At 47.1% G+C, this 19,574-nt stretch overlaps 2 protein-coding genes across 4 annotated transcripts in view; one reads left to right on the forward strand and one right to left on the reverse strand.

Moving 5' to 3' along the window:
* The window catches only part of BOP1 (BOP1 ribosomal biogenesis factor), a 103,757-nt gene extending 94,888 nt beyond the window's left edge, over nucleotides 1-8,869 (reverse strand). The window contains exons 1-2 of one of the 2 annotated variants that reach the window (XM_073329845.1): nucleotides 8,727-8,869; nucleotides 5,067-5,258 (exon numbers count right to left, since the gene is read on the reverse strand). In XM_073329845.1, the coding sequence (XP_073185946.1) occupies nucleotides 5,067-5,258; nucleotides 8,727-8,861 (327 nt within the window). In that variant the 5' untranslated portion in view covers nucleotides 8,862-8,869. Of the gene's footprint in view, nucleotides 1-5,066; nucleotides 5,259-8,384; nucleotides 8,644-8,726 lie in introns of those variants that run through there. The other variant, XM_073329846.2, reaches the window with a different exon arrangement.
* Nucleotides 8,870-9,086: 217 nt separating this feature from the next.
* The window catches only part of HSF1 (heat shock transcription factor 1), a 94,828-nt gene continuing 84,340 nt past the window's right edge, over nucleotides 9,087-19,574 (forward strand). Inside the window, exon 1 of one of the 2 annotated variants that reach the window (XM_078851387.1) lies at nucleotides 9,087-9,269. In XM_078851387.1, the coding sequence (XP_078707513.1) occupies nucleotides 9,138-9,269 (132 nt within the window). In that variant the 5' untranslated portion in view covers nucleotides 9,087-9,137. The remainder of the gene's footprint in view (nucleotides 9,270-19,574) is intronic. The other variant, XM_078851386.1, reaches the window with a different exon arrangement.

The following is a 19,574-nucleotide window of genomic DNA, read 5'->3' on the forward strand; positions in this document are numbered from 1 at the left end:
TGGCCCTCCTGATTTCATTCCTACATGCCCGAGCAATATTTTTATACTCTTTCCTGGTCATATGTCCAACCTTCCACTTCTTGTGAGCTTCTTTTTTATGCTTAAGATCCGCTAGGATTTCACCGTTAAGCCAAGCTGGTCGCCTGCCATATTTACTATTCTTTCGACTCATCGGGATGGTTTGTCCCTGTAACCTCAACAGGGATTCCTTGAAATACAGCCAGCTCTCCTGGACTCCTTTCCCCTTCATGTTAGTCCCCCAGGGGATCCTACCCATCCATTCCCTGAGGGAGTCGAAGTCTGCTTTCCTAAAGTCCAGGGTCCGTATCCTGCTGCTTACCTTTCTTGTCAGGATCCTGAACTCAACCAACTCATGGGACCGAATGGCTAGGCAGCAGTTCTGCAGAAAAGGACCTAGGGGTGACAGTGGACGAGAAGCTGGATATGAGTCAGCAGTGTGCCCTTGTTGCCAAGAAGGCCAATGGCATTTTGGGATGTATAAGTAGGGGCATAGCGAGCAGATCGAGGGACGTGATCGTTCCCCTCTATTCGACATTGGTGAGGCCTCATCTGGAGTACTGTGTCCAGTTTTGGGCCCCACACTTCAAGAAGGATGTGGATAAATTGGAGAGAGTCCAGCGAAGGGCAACAAAAATGATTAGGGGACTGGAACACATGAGTTATGAGGAGAGGCTGAGGGAGCTGGGATTGTTTAGCCTGCAGAAGAGAAGAATGAGGGGGGATTTGATAGCTGCTTTCAACTACCTGAAAGGGGGTTCCAAAGAGGATGGCTCTAGACTGTTCTCAATGGTAGCAGATGACAGAACGAGGAGTAATGGTCTCAAGTTGCAGTGGGGGAGGTTTAGATTGGATATTAGGAAAAACTTTTTCACTAAGAGGGTGGTGAAACACTGGAATGCGTTACCTAGGGAGGTGGTAGAATCTCCTTCCTTAGAGGTTTTTAAGGTCAGGCTTGACAAAGCCCTGGCTGGGATGATTTAACTGGGAATTGGTCCTGCTTTGAGCAGGGGGTTGGACTAGATGACCTTCTGGGGTCCCTTCCAACCCTGATATTCTATGATTCTATGATTCTATGATTCTATGGTCACTGCCTCCCAGATTCTCATCCACTTTTGCTTCCCCCACTAATTCTTCCCTGTTTGTGAGCAGCAGGTCAAGAAAAGCTCCCCCCTTAGTTGGCTCCTCTAGCACTTGCGCCAGGAAATTGTCCCCTATGCTTTCCAAAAACTTCCTGGATTTTCTATGCACCACTGTACTGCTCTCCCAGCAGATATAAGGAAGATTAAAGTCACCCATGAGAACCAGGGCGTGCGATCTAGTAGCTTCTGCGAGTTGCCGGAAGAAAGCCTCATCCACCTCATCCCCCTGGTCCGGTGGATGAGGCTTTCTTCCGGCAACTCGCAAAAGCCAGCATTCAACAGCCACTGCAGAAAGGGCGAGCAGCCCGTTGTCATGAACTACCAGGCTGGTTTAGAACAGGGCACCAAATCCAGCCAACGTTTTCAAATATTCATTTTAACCTTGGAACTTGGGAAAGCGTCTACAAAATGAAGCCTTTCTACCCAGTGCCAGTAAGCTGTGGTTCCTTTTACACCTATGTCAGACTGTGTCTGACTGCAGCTCTCTGCCTCACACCCACTCCTGCATCAAAGTCAGAAGTCCATTTTCAGCCTGACACAGGGAAGCCTCAGTGCAAATACACATGAGGATCCGGTCCGTTGCCCTGTATTGGGAGCCTGTCACATCTCCTACGCTAAGCAGGGTCAGGTTAGTGTTTGGATAAGAGACCAAGGCATGCAGAGGTGCAGTGGAGAATCTGATAGGTGTTGCTCTTCCTTTGGGCCTTGCTCCCCTCAGGTTTCCTACCCTTGCTATAATTTAGGCAACTCTGGTAGCAACAGAGGGGCGCTCTGGTAGGCCAGCTGGTAGCATCCAAACCACCACCTCATAACTGCACTAGCAGCAGGGCTAGGGGGTACTGTGGTTAAGATACCGGCTGTTGCTGGCTCCTTGTCTACACTGGACCAGTGGTAATGGCCAGGGGACATTTCAGGGGGAAAGGCCAGTCTTCCTGAGTCGGCACCAAACCCGTGCCCCAGCAGAGTCACTACGAAGTGCAGCGCTGCTGGAGGTGGCATCCTTCGCATGGGACACAACCAGCTCTGTTTGTTTATTTACTAACTTCTTGCCGTTATTAAAGACCCCGTCTCCCTCTGGAGATTTCTACATTAGTGATTTCATTCTGCCTCCCTAAATGCCCCTTAATGCTACACAGGGTCCTCAATTACACAAGGTTGTCATGTGCTGTTAGACAGCTGCTCTGTTCCACTCTACAGATGGCTGCATTCATCTTCGTGTATGGGCTCTGTCCACAAAGTGCTTGGGGATCGGCAAGCTGCTGGAGGAATGCAAGACCTCTCACCATTTACTGTCTGTTCCACATCGGTTGCGAATGATAAATCACGTATTGTGACTTCACTGCAGAATTGGGGAGAGGACAGGAGAGGAGGCTCTTGTTTAACACACACTGGAAAATTCCTGTGACTGTGGTAAGGAGTTTTGTTTTAAACATGAAATCAAAAAGTAATCGGATTCCCGGCCAAGTCTGACATGTCTGATCGCTTTTCCTTGTGTGGAACCCCTCGGCTGCTTAAACTGGATTTCAACACTCCCAGCCTACCGTGCCACAGAACCCTCTGCGTGAGCCGACCTGCAACGCATAGGCATCCCGTATACCAGAAGCAGGCCCCCGACAGGCCCACGGGCTGGAAGCAGGCCCCCGACAGGGCCCTCCTATTCCCATGTCTCCAGTCACCACAAAATGCCCAATGGGGGCTGTTCCTGGCGCCAGGGCAGTGGTGGGCGTAGACGCACAGAGTACGAAGTGAGGTGCAGGACAGGGAGGGGAAACAGCTCTTGCCTTGGTAAAATGCCGCTGCAGCCACCCAGTTACTCCTGCTTCGTAACAGGAGGGAGGCGAAAGAGGGGACACAGCCAGGAGCCCTATGCAAGGCCATGTGTCCTCAGACGTGCCCGTTCCCTGCTCTGACTCCAGCCCATTCACTGGCTGTGCTGATGAGGAAAGAAGGCAGCACAAAGGGCGCTCGAGACGCCGCCGTGCACAGGATGACGCTGGGGTTGACTTTAAGCAGTACCCTCACGGCTTTGCTTCCCAGCTGCCTGCCACGCAAGCTCCTAAAGGACAGCAGCGCTACCCAGCGTGGAGTCGAACCCAAGAGGAGTAAATTCCAGCACAGCTGAGGGGCAACAGAAACACTGAGGAGAGGTCAAGAACTCGGGCTGCATCCAGCCGGGAGCCAAGCTGTGGCTTTCAGTCAGGCAGATGCTGAATTCACAATCCTACCCAGCAATCCTCAGTTACTGAAGGCACTCTGCTCACCTCCACCCCTGCACACCAGCTGCTCTTTGTGTGGTTAGCACCTAGACACAGCTACAGGTCTAGGAGAAGAACAGGGAACAGTCTGGTTCACGGGTAAGGCTACGATTTAATCACAGGTATTTTTAGTAAAAGTCATGGTCCGGTCACAGGGAACAAACAAAATTTCACAGCCCATGACCTGTCCATGACCTTTACTATAAATACTCCTGACTAAATCATAGCTGGGGGGCCCCAGGGCACCGCTTCTCTGGGGGGCCTCCGGGGCACTGCTGCTCGGGTGGTCCCCGGGGCCAGCTGCCCAAGCAGCGGCTGGCGTGGCAGTCCCTGGAGAAGCCTGAGCAGCTGGCCCCGAGGCGAGCTGATCGAGCAGCCCTGGAGTCAGCCACACTGGCCTCTGCAGAAGTCATGGAGCTCGAGGAAAGTCGCAGAATCCGTGACTTCCATGACGGACATGGAGCCTTACTCATGGGACATGCTCCAAGGCCAGAACCCTGGTTCTACTTCTGCCTCTGCCACTGGCTGTGTGAGCTTTTTGTAAATCACTTCCCTTCTTGGGCCAAGCCAAGGCAAGGAAAACAAGCCATTAAACCTCACCCTTCAGGGGTTAAACTAATCTCACCACAAGGAGTTAGAAAGAGACTGAATGTGGAGGCAGGATTATCCCACCGCTGCCTATGTGGGGTGCTTACACCTTCCTCCAAAGCACCTGTCAGAGACCAGACCTGTGTTCCGCCCTGGCCAGCAAGGCAATCCCAGAGCTGCTCTTTCAGGGCGTTAGCATGCACAGGGGTTTCACTGTTATATAAACACTGACTATATTAGTGTTTAAAAATGTGGCAGTTACAAAATTTTAACTTGCTCATTGTAAATTACTTGTTTTCTTTCTCTGGACGTGATCTTGCGCTTCAGTTTCCTAATCTGTGACACAGGAATCACAGCAGCAGCTCACAGGAGCTGTACCCAGGTTAGTATTTGCATTCAGCTGGAAGGCGGTGCAGGAGAGTGGAGGATCTCACTCTAGAAATGGCAGGAGACCTAGACGTCCTTTAGTTATTAACACGCAAGGAACACTCCAGCTTCCTCTACCATCTCGCTGCAGTAAACGCACATCTCCTCTGCCAGAACTGCTGCTCCCCAAACCTCGGTTCTCAAGCTATTTTTGCACGGCAGCTGAATGATACAATCATAGAATATCAGGGTTGGAAGACACCTCAGGAGGTCATCTAGTCCAATCCCAACTAATTCATCCCAGCCAGGAATCTGAGAAGCATGTCCTATGTTGTCACCACACAGAATAATAAACCACACACTTAATAAGCGCCCCCACAATAATAAGAAATTCGTCCGCATGAGCTGTGTCTCATTATCCTGGGTCACATGCATACAAACCACCTCCCTTTCTTCCCCTACCACCAAGGCCTGCAAACTGAAGCCATGAGGCTTTCTCATTGAGGAGTCTCCCTACCTGGCAAATCCTTTGGCATGTGACTCACATAAACTGTTGACAGGAGAGGGTGGGGGGAGAGCACTGATTTCTTGGGCATGGAATTGTCTTTCTAGGCAAAGTTACATTTTAAGAGAGAACTCGGGGCACAGCTACAAGGCACCAGTATTATACGGCCACGTTCTGACATTTCACACTTACTTGTGCCTTCTTTGAGAGCGAATTGCCTTTCCGCTTCCCCTCATCATTGCTGTCCTGGTCCTCCGCCTCCTCCTCTGTGCTGCTGTCACTTCCAGAATCCTCCAGCCCAGAGTAGACGCTCTCTTCGCTGTCTGTCAGGTCATCACTTTCCTGGGCTTGCTCCTCCAGCACTTGGGTACTGAGAATGGACAGCTGAAAGGAAAGCGCAAACATCACTGCACAGAACCCTCAACGGTCTGCACCCAAAGAGATCATATCCTCACAGTTAGCCACAGTCTAAGGCCTTGTCGACCCTCGGAGGATTTGGCTAGTACAGTTATACCAGCAAACCCTCCTGTGTGCACAGTTACACCAGTGTAAATGAGTTACACCGGTTCAGGGAACTGGCAATAGAACTTGTGTAGAACTATGCTAGGGCTTTTATTGCCATAGCTACAGCAGTACATTGCTATGCTGGTAAAACTTATCTGCCAAGACCAGGCCTAAGAGGGACACGAGTAAGGGTCACAAACTTGATGGCTTCCCAGAAATGCTGCTGTTAGTTACTTAAATTTGATGATGCCCCTCCCTGCTAGGAGAAGTCTCCAGAGGGCCTGCTTCACCCGTACAAGCGAGACACGGTTCACCTGCATGCCAATTCCCTTAACTGTAGAAACACAGAAGTGCAAGGGATTTCAGGAGGTTGGCTAGTCCAGCCCCCTGTGCTGAGGCAGGGCCAAGAACACAGAGACCTTCCCTGACAGCTGTTTGTCCAACCTGTTCTTACAAGCCTCCCAGGACGGAATTCCACAACTTCCCTTGGAAGCCTGTTCTAGTATTTAAGTAGTTAGAAAGTTTTTCCTAATGTCTAACTTAAATCTCCCTTGATGCAGACTAAGGCCATTGCTACTTCTCCTACCTTCAGCGGCCATGGAGAACAATTGATCATCATCCTCTTTATAACAGCCCTTAACATACTTGAAGACTGATCAGATCTCTCCCCAGTCTGCTTTACTCAAGGCTAGACACGCCTAGGGCTTTTTAACCTCTCCTCATGGGTCAGGTTTTCTAAACCTTTTATTATTTTTGTTGCTCTCTTCTGGACTCTAGCCAATTTTTCCACATCTTTCCTAAAGTGTGGTGCCCAAAGCGGACACATTACCCTTGGCCGAGGCCTCACCAGCACCAAGTAGAATGGGACAGTTACCTCCAGTGTCTTACATATGAAGGCCCCGTTAATACACCGCAGAATGATATTAGCCTTTTTCACAACTGCTTCAGGATATTGACTCATATTCATTTTAAGACCCACTATAACTCTCAGATCCTTTTCAGCAGTACTACTGCCTAGCCAGTTATTCCTCATTTTGTACTTGTGCATTTGACTTTTCCTTCCTAGGTATAGCACTTATGAAATCAGCAAGATGAAATTCAAGACCCATTCTCCAATATGTCACCGTCATTTTGAATTCTAATCCTGCTCTCCAAAGTGTTTGCAACCCCTCCTAAGCACACCCGGGGCTGACCTCTGCAAAACCACACTAGATACATTCCCCCAGATTGACAGTAAACCATGGATACCTACGCTTTGAGCATGATCTTTCAACCATTTGTGTACCCACCCTATAGTAATTTAATCAAGACGACATTTCCCTAGTTTGTTTATGAGATTGTCATGTGGGCCCGCCACAAAAGTCTTACCAAAAAAAAAAATCAAGATATATTATGTCTACTGCTTCCCCTCATGCTCTAGGAAATTAGGGTGGTTTTGCATGAGAAATCCATATTAACTATTATTTATCACCTTATTATTCTCTAGGTGTTTAATAGTTTATTCCAGTACATTTTCAGGTATCAAAGTTGGGCTCACTGGTCTACTATTTCCCAGGTCCTCTTTGTTCTCCCTTTTAATGTAGGTGCAATGTTTGTCCTTCTCTAGTCCTCCGGGACCTCACCTGTCCTCCATGAGCTCTTAAAGAGGACCACGAATGGATCCAGATTTTCAGCTGGTTCTTTAAGCACCCTAGGGCAAATAATGTCAGATCCTGCTAACTTGAATACATCTAGCTTATTTAGATATCTTTTAACCTGTCCTTCCCTCCCCACCCCCCAGCCATTATGGCTGTGTTCCCCCCCCCTTGTTATTAATATTGTGTTAACCATTCGGGCACTATTAACCTGTTTAGCGAAGACTGAACCAAAGTAGGAATTAAACACCTCAGCCTTCTTGGTGCTGCTCGTTATTAGCTGTTATTCTCCACTAAGTAGTGGGCCTACACTTGCCTTCATCTTTCTCTTGCACCTAATGTATTTATTTTCCTAGCTAGGGCACAGCTTTGCCACTGAACCATTTTCCAATCCCAGCTCTGGCTCCTGGAATCTACCCTTTGCATTGCCTCCCTCTGGGCTCTAGTGACCCCTCTTTTGGAAACTTTCAGCCACTCAGTGCTGCCTATTGGTTGCCCAGGAGTGGCCAATTCCCTACCTCTGGGTCTCCTGTGGACCTGCCTCCCACTGATTCCCCTCGGAAACGTCCTCCCAGAGAGTCCCTTCACATACACATCCCCACCCTCAGATAAAAAGCCTTTCATAGCCCATGAGCCAGTCACTGGTCCCAGCTCCACCCCTGTGCAGCTAGGGCAGTAAAGGGAGTTCACGCAACGCTGGATTTTGTAATATGGGAACTGTGAGCTAGCCTCGCTTACTGCAAAGGGCCACCCTAAGCGGTTACCTCTGAAACCCTGGATAAACATCAGTTTCCTCACCGATGTGCTGCTAATTCTGTTAATGAAGGGGGGGGGAGCAGCAGCCGCTCTCAGCAGTGCATCGCGAACACCCCACCCGCGCGCGCCGTCCCGCCTGAAGTTGCGCAACCCTGTAACTCTCACAAGCACCAGCGAGGACAAACAGGTCCCCCCAAAGTTACAAGGGGAGAGTGACTCAGCTTCGCCAGTGCCATTCAGCAGAAAATTCTCGCTCCCCACCTTGGAAACAGAAAAAGGGAGCGCGTACGCAAGAGACGCGGAGAGACCGTAAAGGTCCCAGCCCCGGAGAGAGAGCTGCCTTTGAATGTCCGGCTTCCGCGGTGGGCCTAGGAATCTCTCCCCATCCCCCAGCTACGGGCGGCAGGCCCCCTCCCCTGGTCCCAGGAAATAGACTGGGACGCTCAGGAAGGAAGAGACCTGGCTCAAGGGCAGGGGCCGGAGCGAGGGGGGGGTGTGCAGCGCCGAGCACATGCTGGCATGACTGGGAGCAGAACGCGATCCCTCCCCCCGCCGCCGCCGCCGCCTCGGGGCCCCTGCGCCCGCGCCCCTCCCCCCGCCACGGGCCCCGCCTCACCCGGCGGCTCCCCCCCGCCGGCTCCATGGCTCCTTCCCGGCAGGGCAGCTCCTCCAGCGGCGGCTCCCCGAGTCCCGCGTGCGCCGCGCTGCTCCGCCCCCTCGCCCCACGTGCGGGGGTCAGAGGTCACGGTGCTCCGCCCCCCCCTCGCGCGGTACTCGGGAATATTTCCCGGTTCCTCCCCAGAGGAGCGGCCTATCCCGGGACAGGCCGTTCTGCACCGCACGGCTGGGATAAGCGTTCCGGTCCCAAGTGGACTGGGGTCAAGGGGTCAAAGGTCAGAGGAGCCAGTGGCTCCAGCGCATGCGCTTTCTATCATTCCCACCCCCCCCGCGCATTTACCTGGGCGCTCCGTGCGCAGGCGCCCCACTCCAGCCCGTGCTTCGGATGGGGGAAGAGCGCACGAGGCAGACAGCGCAAGCGCAGAGCTCGGGGCCTGTCGGGGAGGGGGTGGAGACAGTGGGGTGGGCTGCGCATGCGCCCCGCTGGCTCAGAAGGGGGCTTGGCCGCCACCGTGAGGCGTCCCAAGATGGCGGCGGCCATGCTGGGCTCCGGGGGGTTCCGTGCGCAGGCCGCGGCCGGGCCCCGCCGCGGCGGGAGGCGGCGCTAGCGACCCTCGGCGAGCCGGGCCCCTCGCCTCTGTCTCGGCGGCTGGGCCCCGCGGCCCCCTGCGGCGCTCCTGGGCCCCGGCGAGCCCCGGCCTCTCGTGGGCCCGCGGCCGGGCCCCGCGCGCTGAGCCCCGGCCCCGCGGGGATGGAGGGCCTGGGGGCGGCTGGGGTGGGCGCGGGCCCCGGCGGCGGCGGCAGCAACGTCCCCGCCTTCCTCACCAAGCTGTGGACCCTGGTGGAGGATCCCGACACCGACCCGCTCATCTGCTGGAGCCCGGTGAGTGGCGGGGCCCGGGCCTTGTCCCGCGGGGCTGGGCCCCTGGCCGGGGGGCTCTCGCCAGGGCAGCCGCCCTCCGGCCGCGGCCTTCGCCCCCGGGGGAGCCCCACGCTGCGCCCCGGGCGGGCAGCCGCCCCGGGAGGCGTTGGGCCCGGGGAGTCCCGGGGCGGCCCTTCGTGGTGTGAACTCCGAGCACTGGCTGGCGAGAGCCAGTGGCGGGTACGTGGGGCGGCTCGGAGCGGGGAGGCCGGGAAGCAGTTTGCGGGGCGAGCAGGGAGCAGGCAACACACCCGCTCGCCGAGCGCCCAGAGCAGCATAGTTTAAGGCCATAGTTTAAGGCCCAAGGTGCATCTTTCAGGATGTTCCCCGGGGAGTAATTGCCTGTTCCAGTTGATATCGCTGAACTACCTAACAAACTGAGCACGTGGTTTTGATTAGCGGATTTGATCTTCCCCAACTTTCTCTTAGAGGTTGATTAAACGAGAAAGTTGCACTGGTTTAATTGAAGGTTTGAGTTGAACGGACTCTTTTTTAAAACGTAAGAGAGGCTGCGTAGGCACTCTTACTGAGTTTAAACCAAAATCGTCCACTCTTAAACAGCTACAAGAATGGATATACAGGAATTTCTACTGGCTTAAAAAGAATACTTTAACTGAAACTGATGCAACTCTTTTGCTTAGAAAAGACCCTGCACTCTTTGTACCTGTGAAAAGACCACACAGGTGATATTTAATCATGAGACCCTGGGACTGTCTAAACAGTTTTTAAACCAGTATAACTATTCTGTTATCATAGACTATCCGGGTTGGAAGGGACCTCAGGGGGTCATCTAGTCCAACCCCCTGCTCAAAGCAGGACCAATCCCCAATTTTTGCCCCACATCCCTAAATGGCCCCCTCAAGGATTGAACTCACAATCCTGGGTGTAGCAGGCCAATGCTCAAACCACTGAGCTATCCCTCCCCCCTTTGGGGGGTAATTTTTGTAATTTAAATAATTATATCCATACAACTCCAAGTGTGCTGATGCAGTTGTAAGGATGCCTTATACTGGGGTACGTTATTCCCCTTCTTTTATGGGAGTAAGTATAAGCACCAACATATGGGTATAATTTAGTGGTTCTCAAACTGGGGGTTGGGACCCCATTTTAATGGGTCACCAGGGCTGGTGTTAGACATGCTGGGGCCCGGGGCTGAAGCCTGAGCCCCACTGCCCAGGATCGAAGCCTGAGCCCCACTGCCTGGGGCCCACCCCAAGGGCTTCAGCCTAGGCTGTGTGACTCAGGCTTTGGCATCAGCCCTGAGTAGCAGGGCTCAGGTTACAGCCCACCCCCGCTGAAGCCATTGAACTTCTGCTTTGGCCCCTGGGATAGTGGGACTCGGACTTTGACTTTGGTCCCCCACCTGGGGTGGCAGGGTTTGGGCAGACTCAGGCTTTGGTCCCTGCTTCTGGGGTCATGTAGTAATTTTTGTTGTCAGAAGAGGGTCACGGTTCAATGAAGTTTGAGAACCCCGGTATAACTCTGTGCAGGCTATACCAGTATAGTTAAATTGGTACAACTTTTGTGTGTAGACAAACCATTGTAGAACTGTATCTCCTGAACAGTAGTAGGAGTAGAGAGGTTATTTTACTTCTGTATATGGCATTGGTTTGACTGCTGCTGCTATAATACTGTGCCCAGGACTGGTGTCCTCAATTCAAGAGGGATGTTGATAAATTGGAGAGGGGTCAGAGAAGAGATGTGAGAGTAACTAAAGGATTAGAAAACATGCCTTATAGTAATACTCAAGGAGTTCAGTCTGTTTTGATTAACAAAGAAGTTTAAAGGGTGACTTGATTACCATCTATAAATATCTATACGGGGAACAAATATTTAATGGTGGGCTCTTCAGTCTAGCAGAGAACGGTCCAACACGATCCAATGGCTGGAAGTTGAAGCTAGACAAATTCAGACTGGTAGTAAGGTATACATTTTTAACAGTGAGGCCATGTCTACACTAGCAAGCTTACAGTGGCACAGGTGTACCAATGCTGCTGTGCCACTGTAAGATTGCTCAAGTAGCTGCTTTCTGCTGGCTGGAGAGAGTTCTCCCGTCGACATAATAAAACCACCCCACGAGTGGCGGTAGCTGTGTTGGTGGGAGAAGCTTTTCCGCCAACCTAGTGCTGACCACACCAGCGCTTCTGTCAGTTTAATTTATGTTGCTCAGAGCGGTGTTTTTTCACACCTCTGAGTGACATAACTTATACCAACAAAAAGTAGTAGTGTAGACATGGCCTGAGAATAATTAAGCATTGAAATGTATTACCAAGGGTCCTGGTGGATTCCCCATCGTCACTGCTAATTTTTTGCTGTTTTTTTTCCTAAAATTTCTGCTCTAGGAATTATTTTGGGAACTTCTCTGGCCTGTTGTCAAGGTTCCTTCCCCACTCTGAACTCTAGGGCACAGATGTGGGGACCTGCATGAAAAACCCTCTAAGCTTATTTTTACCAGCTTAGGTTAAAACTTCCCCAAGGTACAAACTATTTTACCTTTTACCCCTGGACTTTATTGCTGCCACCACCAAGCGTCTAACAGGGAAAGAGCCCGCTTGAAAACGTCTTTCCCCCCAAAATCCTCCCAAACCTACACCCCCTTTCCTGGGGAAGGCTTGATAAAAATAGTCACCAATTTGCTTAGGTGAGCACAGACCCAAACCCTTGGATCTTAAGAACAATGAAAAAGCAATCAGGTTCTTAAAAGAAGAATTTTAATTGAAGAAAAAGTAAAAGAATCACCTCTGTAAAATCGGGATGGTAAATACCTTACAGGGTAATCTGATTCAAAACATAGAGAATCCCTCTCGGCCAAACCTTAAGTTACAAAAAGACACAAAAACAGGAATATACATTCCATTCAGCACAACTTATTTTATCAGCCATTTAAACAAAACAGAATCTAACGCATATCTAACTAGATTACTTATTAGCCCTTTACAGGAGTTCTGACCTGCATTCCTGCTCTGGTCCTGGCAAAAGCAACACACAGACAGAGAGAACCCTTTGTTTCTCCCCACTCCAGCTTTGAAAGTATCTTGTCTCCTCATTGGTCATTTTGGTCAGGTGCCAGCGAGGTTATCTTTAGCTTCTTAACCCTTTACAGGTGAAAGGGTTTTTTCTTCTGGCCTGAAGGGATTTAAAGGTGGTTAGCCTTCCCTTTATATTTATGACCCTGTGTTATACAGGAGGTCAGATTAGGTGATCAGGGTGGTCCCTTCTGGCTTTGTAATCTATGAAACAGGTGCGATAGGTCCAGCGTATTGAGTACTCATCATGAACCTGGGCTTCCATGAGAATGAGAGTTGCAGTTGTGCAACGTCGTATCCCCCTGCATTCTGCCAAGCTGAGGAAACTTCAGTTTTTATAAGAAAAGTGACAGTGTCAGGGACTGATGCAGTAAAGTCTTTCAAAAAAGAAATTCTGTTGCAGCCAACACGTGTTTCTGAGTTCAAAGGAAAGATGCTTCCTCATTCTTGGTTCTTAATTTCACAGAATGAGCAAGCACAAAAGTTTCTTGAATGTTTCTGTAAGTTAAATGCTCAGTGTTTCATTCATAAACTCAATGTGTAAACTGCAGTATTGTATCTGTGGTCTTATTTTGAAATGAAATCATAAAACTCTGATGTTAATATTGACAAATGTCATACAGAAGATTGACTTCACGTGAGGAATAGACAGCTTGTACGGGTGGAGCTGCTCTCTACCAGCTCCTGTTTAACTGTCTAGTACCATGCGATGTTACATGTTCTTGAATCTAGTTGCCAGTATGTTGTTTCCAATAGATACACATCCTAACTTCAGAAGTGATAACTTTCAGAAACAAGTCACTTGTTTCCTCTATAAATCAATGAAAGTTCAGCGTTTGGGTATGGAACTTGTTTACATTCCTGTCTGAGGCGGTGTTATGCTGTCAGGACTGAAGCAATAACCTGAGAAACATGAATCAGTGCCTTTTTGGAAGTGGTTAACTGTATGGATTGGCCAATCATGTTGTTTAATGAGGCACTCTCAAGTCAAGCTTCTACTGCCAGAAATAAGTAATACATCCACCTGCCACCAACACACAGTTGATTCTAGTTCCTAGTGTCACCTAAGCTGCCCACTGGCAGTGGGATGTTTTGGTTATGTTGACAGCTAAACCAGGTTACCTACTTCTTTTTAAACTTCTCTTGGCTTGAAAGACTGTTAAAGTAGAGGACCTAGGAGGAAATTTAAACTATAAATGCAAAAACAGTGTGTTAACATTTGAGCTTTAAGAGTCTTGCTCTTCTCTTTTTGGCACCGATAAAGTTTTTAAAATCTTGGTCCAAACACAAGTTGTAAGTTAAGAAAATTATGTCTGTCAGTCATCCTTTCATATTGTTGAGTCCTTTGTCTTAGCCCTCATTGTCTTCTGACAGCAATTAATTGTGTTTTCTTTCCTCTGGTATCAACCCTTCTCCACTACAGCCCAACTCATTCCAATTAATAGAAAACAGCCCCATTGCCTTGCGCTATGATCTGATATCTTGAAAACTCAGAGTTTGACTTGATCGTTATTGGATACGATGTAAAACCAAGGCTCATAACTTTAACCTTTCAATGATCATTTTCTTGAGAGAGTGAGCGTTAATCCTGGTGTCTTTAACTCCAACTCATTCAAAACTGTAAATCACCCTCTAGTTTTACTTGGATACAGTAGTCTTAATTTCCAAGCTCAAATAGTTGTCATTACTCTTTGCTGTTAAATAGCTGCTATGTTCCATTCCAGAACTGGTTCCATTTCATAGCTGCGTGAACTGAGCCCTCTTCATTCATATGAAAGCTTTTGAGTAGAAAGAAAGTACAGTATATAAATTTAAGGTGATGGTTATTAGACGGGGGGAGGGTTCCATGTATACAGCCCAGTAAAAATTTTGCATGGCACTTCAGTCTGTTTTGGAAACACTTTAAATATACCTTTGTCTTGTATGGCTGCTTTAGAGTTGCTTCCAAAAGTAGATTCAGCGTTTGTAGTGAAAGTTAAGACTGACCCACATATGTTGCAGGACATCTAAGGCCTAGTCAACATTAGAAACTTTTGCCAGTATAATAATCTCACTTAGATGTTATTTATTTTTTATTTTTTAAGTTTTTTATATGGGCAAAAGATCTAGTGGACCAGCAAAAGCACTCTGTATCTACACTAGGAAGATATAAGCTGTATCTATACAAGGAGGGTTTACCAATACAAACCTTCTAGTGTAGACAGGCCTAAGAGCACATGGTTTGGAGACCGATTTAGTTCATTTTGCATGAAATGTATGCATAGATTCAGCAGGTATCATTCCAGAAACGTGGTAGGTCTGCCTTTGTAGAGTGAGGATACAAAGCTGGTATCCGAGTTCCCTGTTATGCCTAGTGTTGAATGTAAATATTTTACACATTTATGGAGCGCTGTGTTTATGTTTGTCCTGTGTGAAGACATGGCGAAAGAAAGATATGATCCCTACCACACAGAACTTTTGTTCTTAAATACACGGACAGTGCAACTAAGAAACAATATAGCAAGTTACCTTGAAATGATCTCAAAGGAGGGCGGAGTTTTGATATTGTACTCTATGCTTTATAGCCCAGGAACCAAGCATATTAACCCCGCAAAATAATCCATATGCTGCAGTGCCCTTTGTTGGGGTGTAAAGCCATTGTGTACTGTTTGACAATAGCAGTCCAATTCAGTATATAACAATCAGGTTTTTAGGTAACTTAGAATTTGCCATTCCTCAATCTTCTGATACTTTTTCCTTTCATCACTTAACTTTATTTCCCGTAAAATGTCATGGTGTATCTTGCCCTGATTTGTCTTCAATGCTCATTTCCTTTTTTTTCTCTAAACTTCAATGCTTTTTTATACCTTTCTGTTTCCCTGTGTTTTCACTGCCTTGTTTCTTCATCTGCTTCACTCAACAAACAGGTAGAAAAAGAGTTATATGCCACATATCACTTTAAGGACTGAGACCTCAATGCACATTCCTGGATCCTTCAAGAAAGGCTCTAGCAAGAGGGAAGCCAGGTCTTGTCTGTGTTTGTGCAGGAAAGGGAGCAGATTGGGTAAAAAGCAGGAAAAGAAATGTTTTTCCTCCCCCTCCCCCCCCAAAAAAACAACAAAAAAACAAAAAACGAGGAGTACTTGTGACACCTTAGAGACTAACAATTTTATTTGGGTATAAGTTTTTGTGGGCTAAAACCCACTTCGTCGGATGCATGCAGTGGAAAAGAGTTAAGGAAGCAAGAATGGCACAAACCCACTCTTCCCTTGCAGATCGCTTTTAAATTACGGCTCTACTTTGAAAAGTAACTCAGTCAAATGGGATTGTGAGATTTTTATGACTCTTTTCTCAGTGAGTTCCATATAGACTTTGCTCATCTTACAAGTAGTAACTTTTGTTTGCCAACTTCCACCCTGCAGATTCATCCCAGAATCTGAAAAATCACACTGGCTTCTTTCCTTCACACTTTACCATCAAAGATTTTGCAGGCTATACTCTACCCTCACACAACCATGACTCTCTGTTGTTTTCAAATTAAGCTATTACATCTGTATAAACCCATGTTTTTCAATAGGTTTCCACAGATGAATGCTCATTAGCACTGTAATATAGACTAAGTAAACAATTATGTTGCAGAAGAAGGAAGAATCCAGTTTTCTATCCACAGATCTGACTTGGAGTATATGCAAGGATCGGGTCTGCTGAGTAAGAAGGTACCACTTTTACATAGTCACATTTCAGAGTAGAATCCCACCAACAAAGCCTTTTTAATGAGGAGGGAAGCAGAGTGTTCATGAAGTAACTTAATCAGCAATTTGTTATGCTTGCAGCTCATAAATACTTTCTGCACTGTTGGCCAAATTCCAGGCCAGTCCTCAATAGACAGGTCAGCATGGAGGTCCTTCTCTACACTAGAAAAAGTACCCTTTGCTGAAAATGTCCAAAACCCTTCTCAGCTGATGTACAAAATGATTTAACAAAAAATTACCTTTTTCCCCCAATAATGAAGAGGAGAGGTCACTGATACAGAGTGATCTGGATCACTTGGTAAGCTAGGTGGGTGTAAGCATGCTGTATCATTGTAATATAGCTAAACATATACCTCTAGGAATGAAGGATGTAGGTCATACTTAAAGGATGGGGGACTACATCCTGGGAATCAGTGACTGAAAAAAATTTGGCCATGGTGGATAACAAGCTGAACGTGAGCTCCCAGTGCAATGTTGTAGCCAAAAGGGCTAATTCACGTCCCTGGATTCAGTCTTTGTCCTCATTGTCTTGACGATGGCTGAAAATTGAAGCTAGACAAATTCAGACTGGAAATAGGGTGTACATTTTTAATGGTGAGAATAATTAATCCATTGAAACAATTTACCAAGGGTCACAGTGGATTCTCCATCACTGACCATTTTTAAATAGAGATTGGATATTTTTCTAAAAGCTCTGCTCTAGGAATTATTATGGGGCAGTTCTCTGGCCTGTGTTGTACAGGAGGTCAGATTGGATGATCCCAATGGTCCAAAAACCTTCTAGTGTAGATGGGACAACACTTTTTTGTGCCACTGTAGAATTGTGGTGGTAACCTGGTGGAACATGTTCTCATCACTTGCTTTGTATAATTATTTAATTTTTCCAAACAACCATTCTTAAAATACAGTTGGAAGAGGGAGAAATGCGCAGAAAGATATTCTGGTACTGTACCATACCAATGCAGCTTACAAATAGTTACAATTTATGATCTGTGAAAGTTAACATAAAAGCTAGGAATCTGGAAGAGGAAGATAATTAACAGATAATATCTGCAAAATAATTAACAAGAGTAATACAGGGTTCCATCTTATGCTTTATCTTCACCCATATACGTAGATAGTAGCAAAATATTCATAGTCTTGTGGAGTAAGTGATCCAGTGTAGTGATCAAGATTGAGAGTCTTGTAAACGTAAGCCATGCTGCAAAACTTTTTCACAAGAAAAACATTAGTTGGGCTTAAACATAGAATCATAGAACTGTAGAGCTGGAAGATATCTTGAGAGGTCATCAAGTTCAGCACCCTGCATTGGGACAGGACGAAGTAACCCTACGCCATTCCAAAACCTTCAATAATGGGGATTCCACAACCTCCCTTGAAAGCTATACCGGAGCTTAGCTCCCCTTAGAGTTAGAAATCTTTTCCTAGTAGCTAATGTAAATCTCCCTTGCTGCAGAGTAAGTCCATTACTTCTTGTCCTGCCTTCGGTGGATGTGGAGAACAATTGATCCCCATCATCTTTATAACAGCCCTTAATATATTTGAAGACTTATCAAGCCATGTCTCCTCTTCTTCCCCCCCCCCCCTTCTTTTCTCAAGATGAAATGTGCCCAGATTTTTTTAACCCTCCTCATAGGTCAGGTTTTCTAAACCTTTTATCATTTTTGTTGCTCTCCTCTGGACTCCCTCCACTTTGTTCACCTCTTTCCTAAAGAGTGGCGCCCAAAACTGGACACGCTACTCTAGCTGAGGCCTCACCAGTGCCAAGTAGAGTGGGACAGTGACTTCCCATGTTTCATATGACACCCTGGAATGATATTAGCCTTTTTGCAACTGCATCACATTGCTGATTCATATTCGATTTGGAGTCTCCTATAACCCTCAGATGCTTTTCAGCAGTACCTCTGCCTAGCCAGTTATTCCTCCATTTTGCAGTTGTGCATTTGATTTTTTTCTTTGCTAAGTATAGTACTTTGCTTTTATCTTTATTGAATTTCATCTTACTGAGTTCAGTCTAATTCTCCAATTTATCAAGGTCATTTTGATTTCTAATAGTTTCCTCCAAAGTGCTTGCAGCCCCTCCCAGTTTGGTATCATCTGCAAATTTTATACGCATACTCTCCATTCTGTTATCCATGTCATGAATGAAAATATTGAGTAGTACCAGATCCAGAAATGACCACTGTGGGACCCCACTAGATACATGTTTGCAGTTTAATAGCAAATCATTGATAAGTACTCTGAGTGATCTTTCAAACCGTTGTGCACTTGCCTTATAGTAATATCATTTAGACCACGTTTCCCTAGTTGTTTATGAGAGTGTCTTGTAGGAATGTATCCAAATTCCTACTAAAATCAAAATGAATTAATTCATGTTAAGTTTTCACTTTTTCTGAATTTGTGGTTACCAATGCAAATATGTTGACCACAAAGTAAGGCATAATTTTTTGACAGTGAGGATAACAATTGTTACAACTTATGGAGGCGGGGGGGAAGGGAGGTCTCAATCATTTGAAGTCTTTAAGTCAAGACCAGAAGTCTTTCAAAGAATTCAAAATAAGAGTATGACTAATTAATGGATCAAGTCAAAGCTCCATTAAAAATCAAATTTCAGTCTATGAACAGCCGTTTCTCCTGGGCAGTGCAGATCAGAAAGCTCAGGACAAAGTGCAGGAAAGCTGGGGACAAAGCTTTCTTTATCAAGGGGACCCAGGTAGGGAACAAACTCCCAGAGGAGATCCGGCAAACCCAGAGTCTGTCTTTGGTAAATGCTACCAAACTTTCTTCTCAAAAAAACCTTTCCACTGTAAGAATGATACTTGCAACACTGACATCCCTTTTACCCAATACGCTCCTGCCAGCCCCAAAATAGAAAATCAAATCTTAAAGAATTAAAAATAAAATCCTCTCCGAAGCAGAGTTTCATTTACTCTGAAAAGGGAGATGTCATCCCTAGTGGACTCCATGGAGTCTGTCTGCACTGCAATTAGGTTGACTGCAGCTGTCTATGTGCCCTAGTCAGCTGGCACTGGCTGGTTGCAGGTGTCTAACTGCAGTGTAAACATACCCTAAGGACTTCACTAATGATACTGATTTTGTGTGGAAGGTACTCAATACTACAGTGCTGGGCAGCAGTATAAAACTCTTTGGATGGATTTCACACTGTGAATGCTTCTTGAATATCATTTGGAATTGAGGGCAATGCCCTATGTGTCCATCTGAGAACACAGCCCCCATGTGGATCTTCTTGATGGAGGACATGGGAGGTCATTCAAAAGCTACTCTCTGCAACAGGTGTCTCGCTTCTTGAGTCAGGTTCATTTGGCTCAAAGTGAGAAGTAATCAGATATGGAATAAAGCTAGTTCCATTGCATTCTACCTTCTTCCTATTTTTAACAATCCTCCATTGTAGTTGACAGTCTTTTCTAACTACCTTCTGAGTCCATCTCAATCTTTTTCTCCTCTAAGTTGTAAAAGATAAGGAGGACTTGTGGCACCTTAGAGACTAT

This window comes from Lepidochelys kempii, chromosome 2 (genome assembly GCF_965140285.1).
Source record: "Lepidochelys kempii isolate rLepKem1 chromosome 2, rLepKem1.hap1, whole genome shotgun sequence".
Lineage (NCBI taxonomy): Eukaryota > Metazoa > Chordata > Testudines > Cheloniidae > Lepidochelys > Lepidochelys kempii.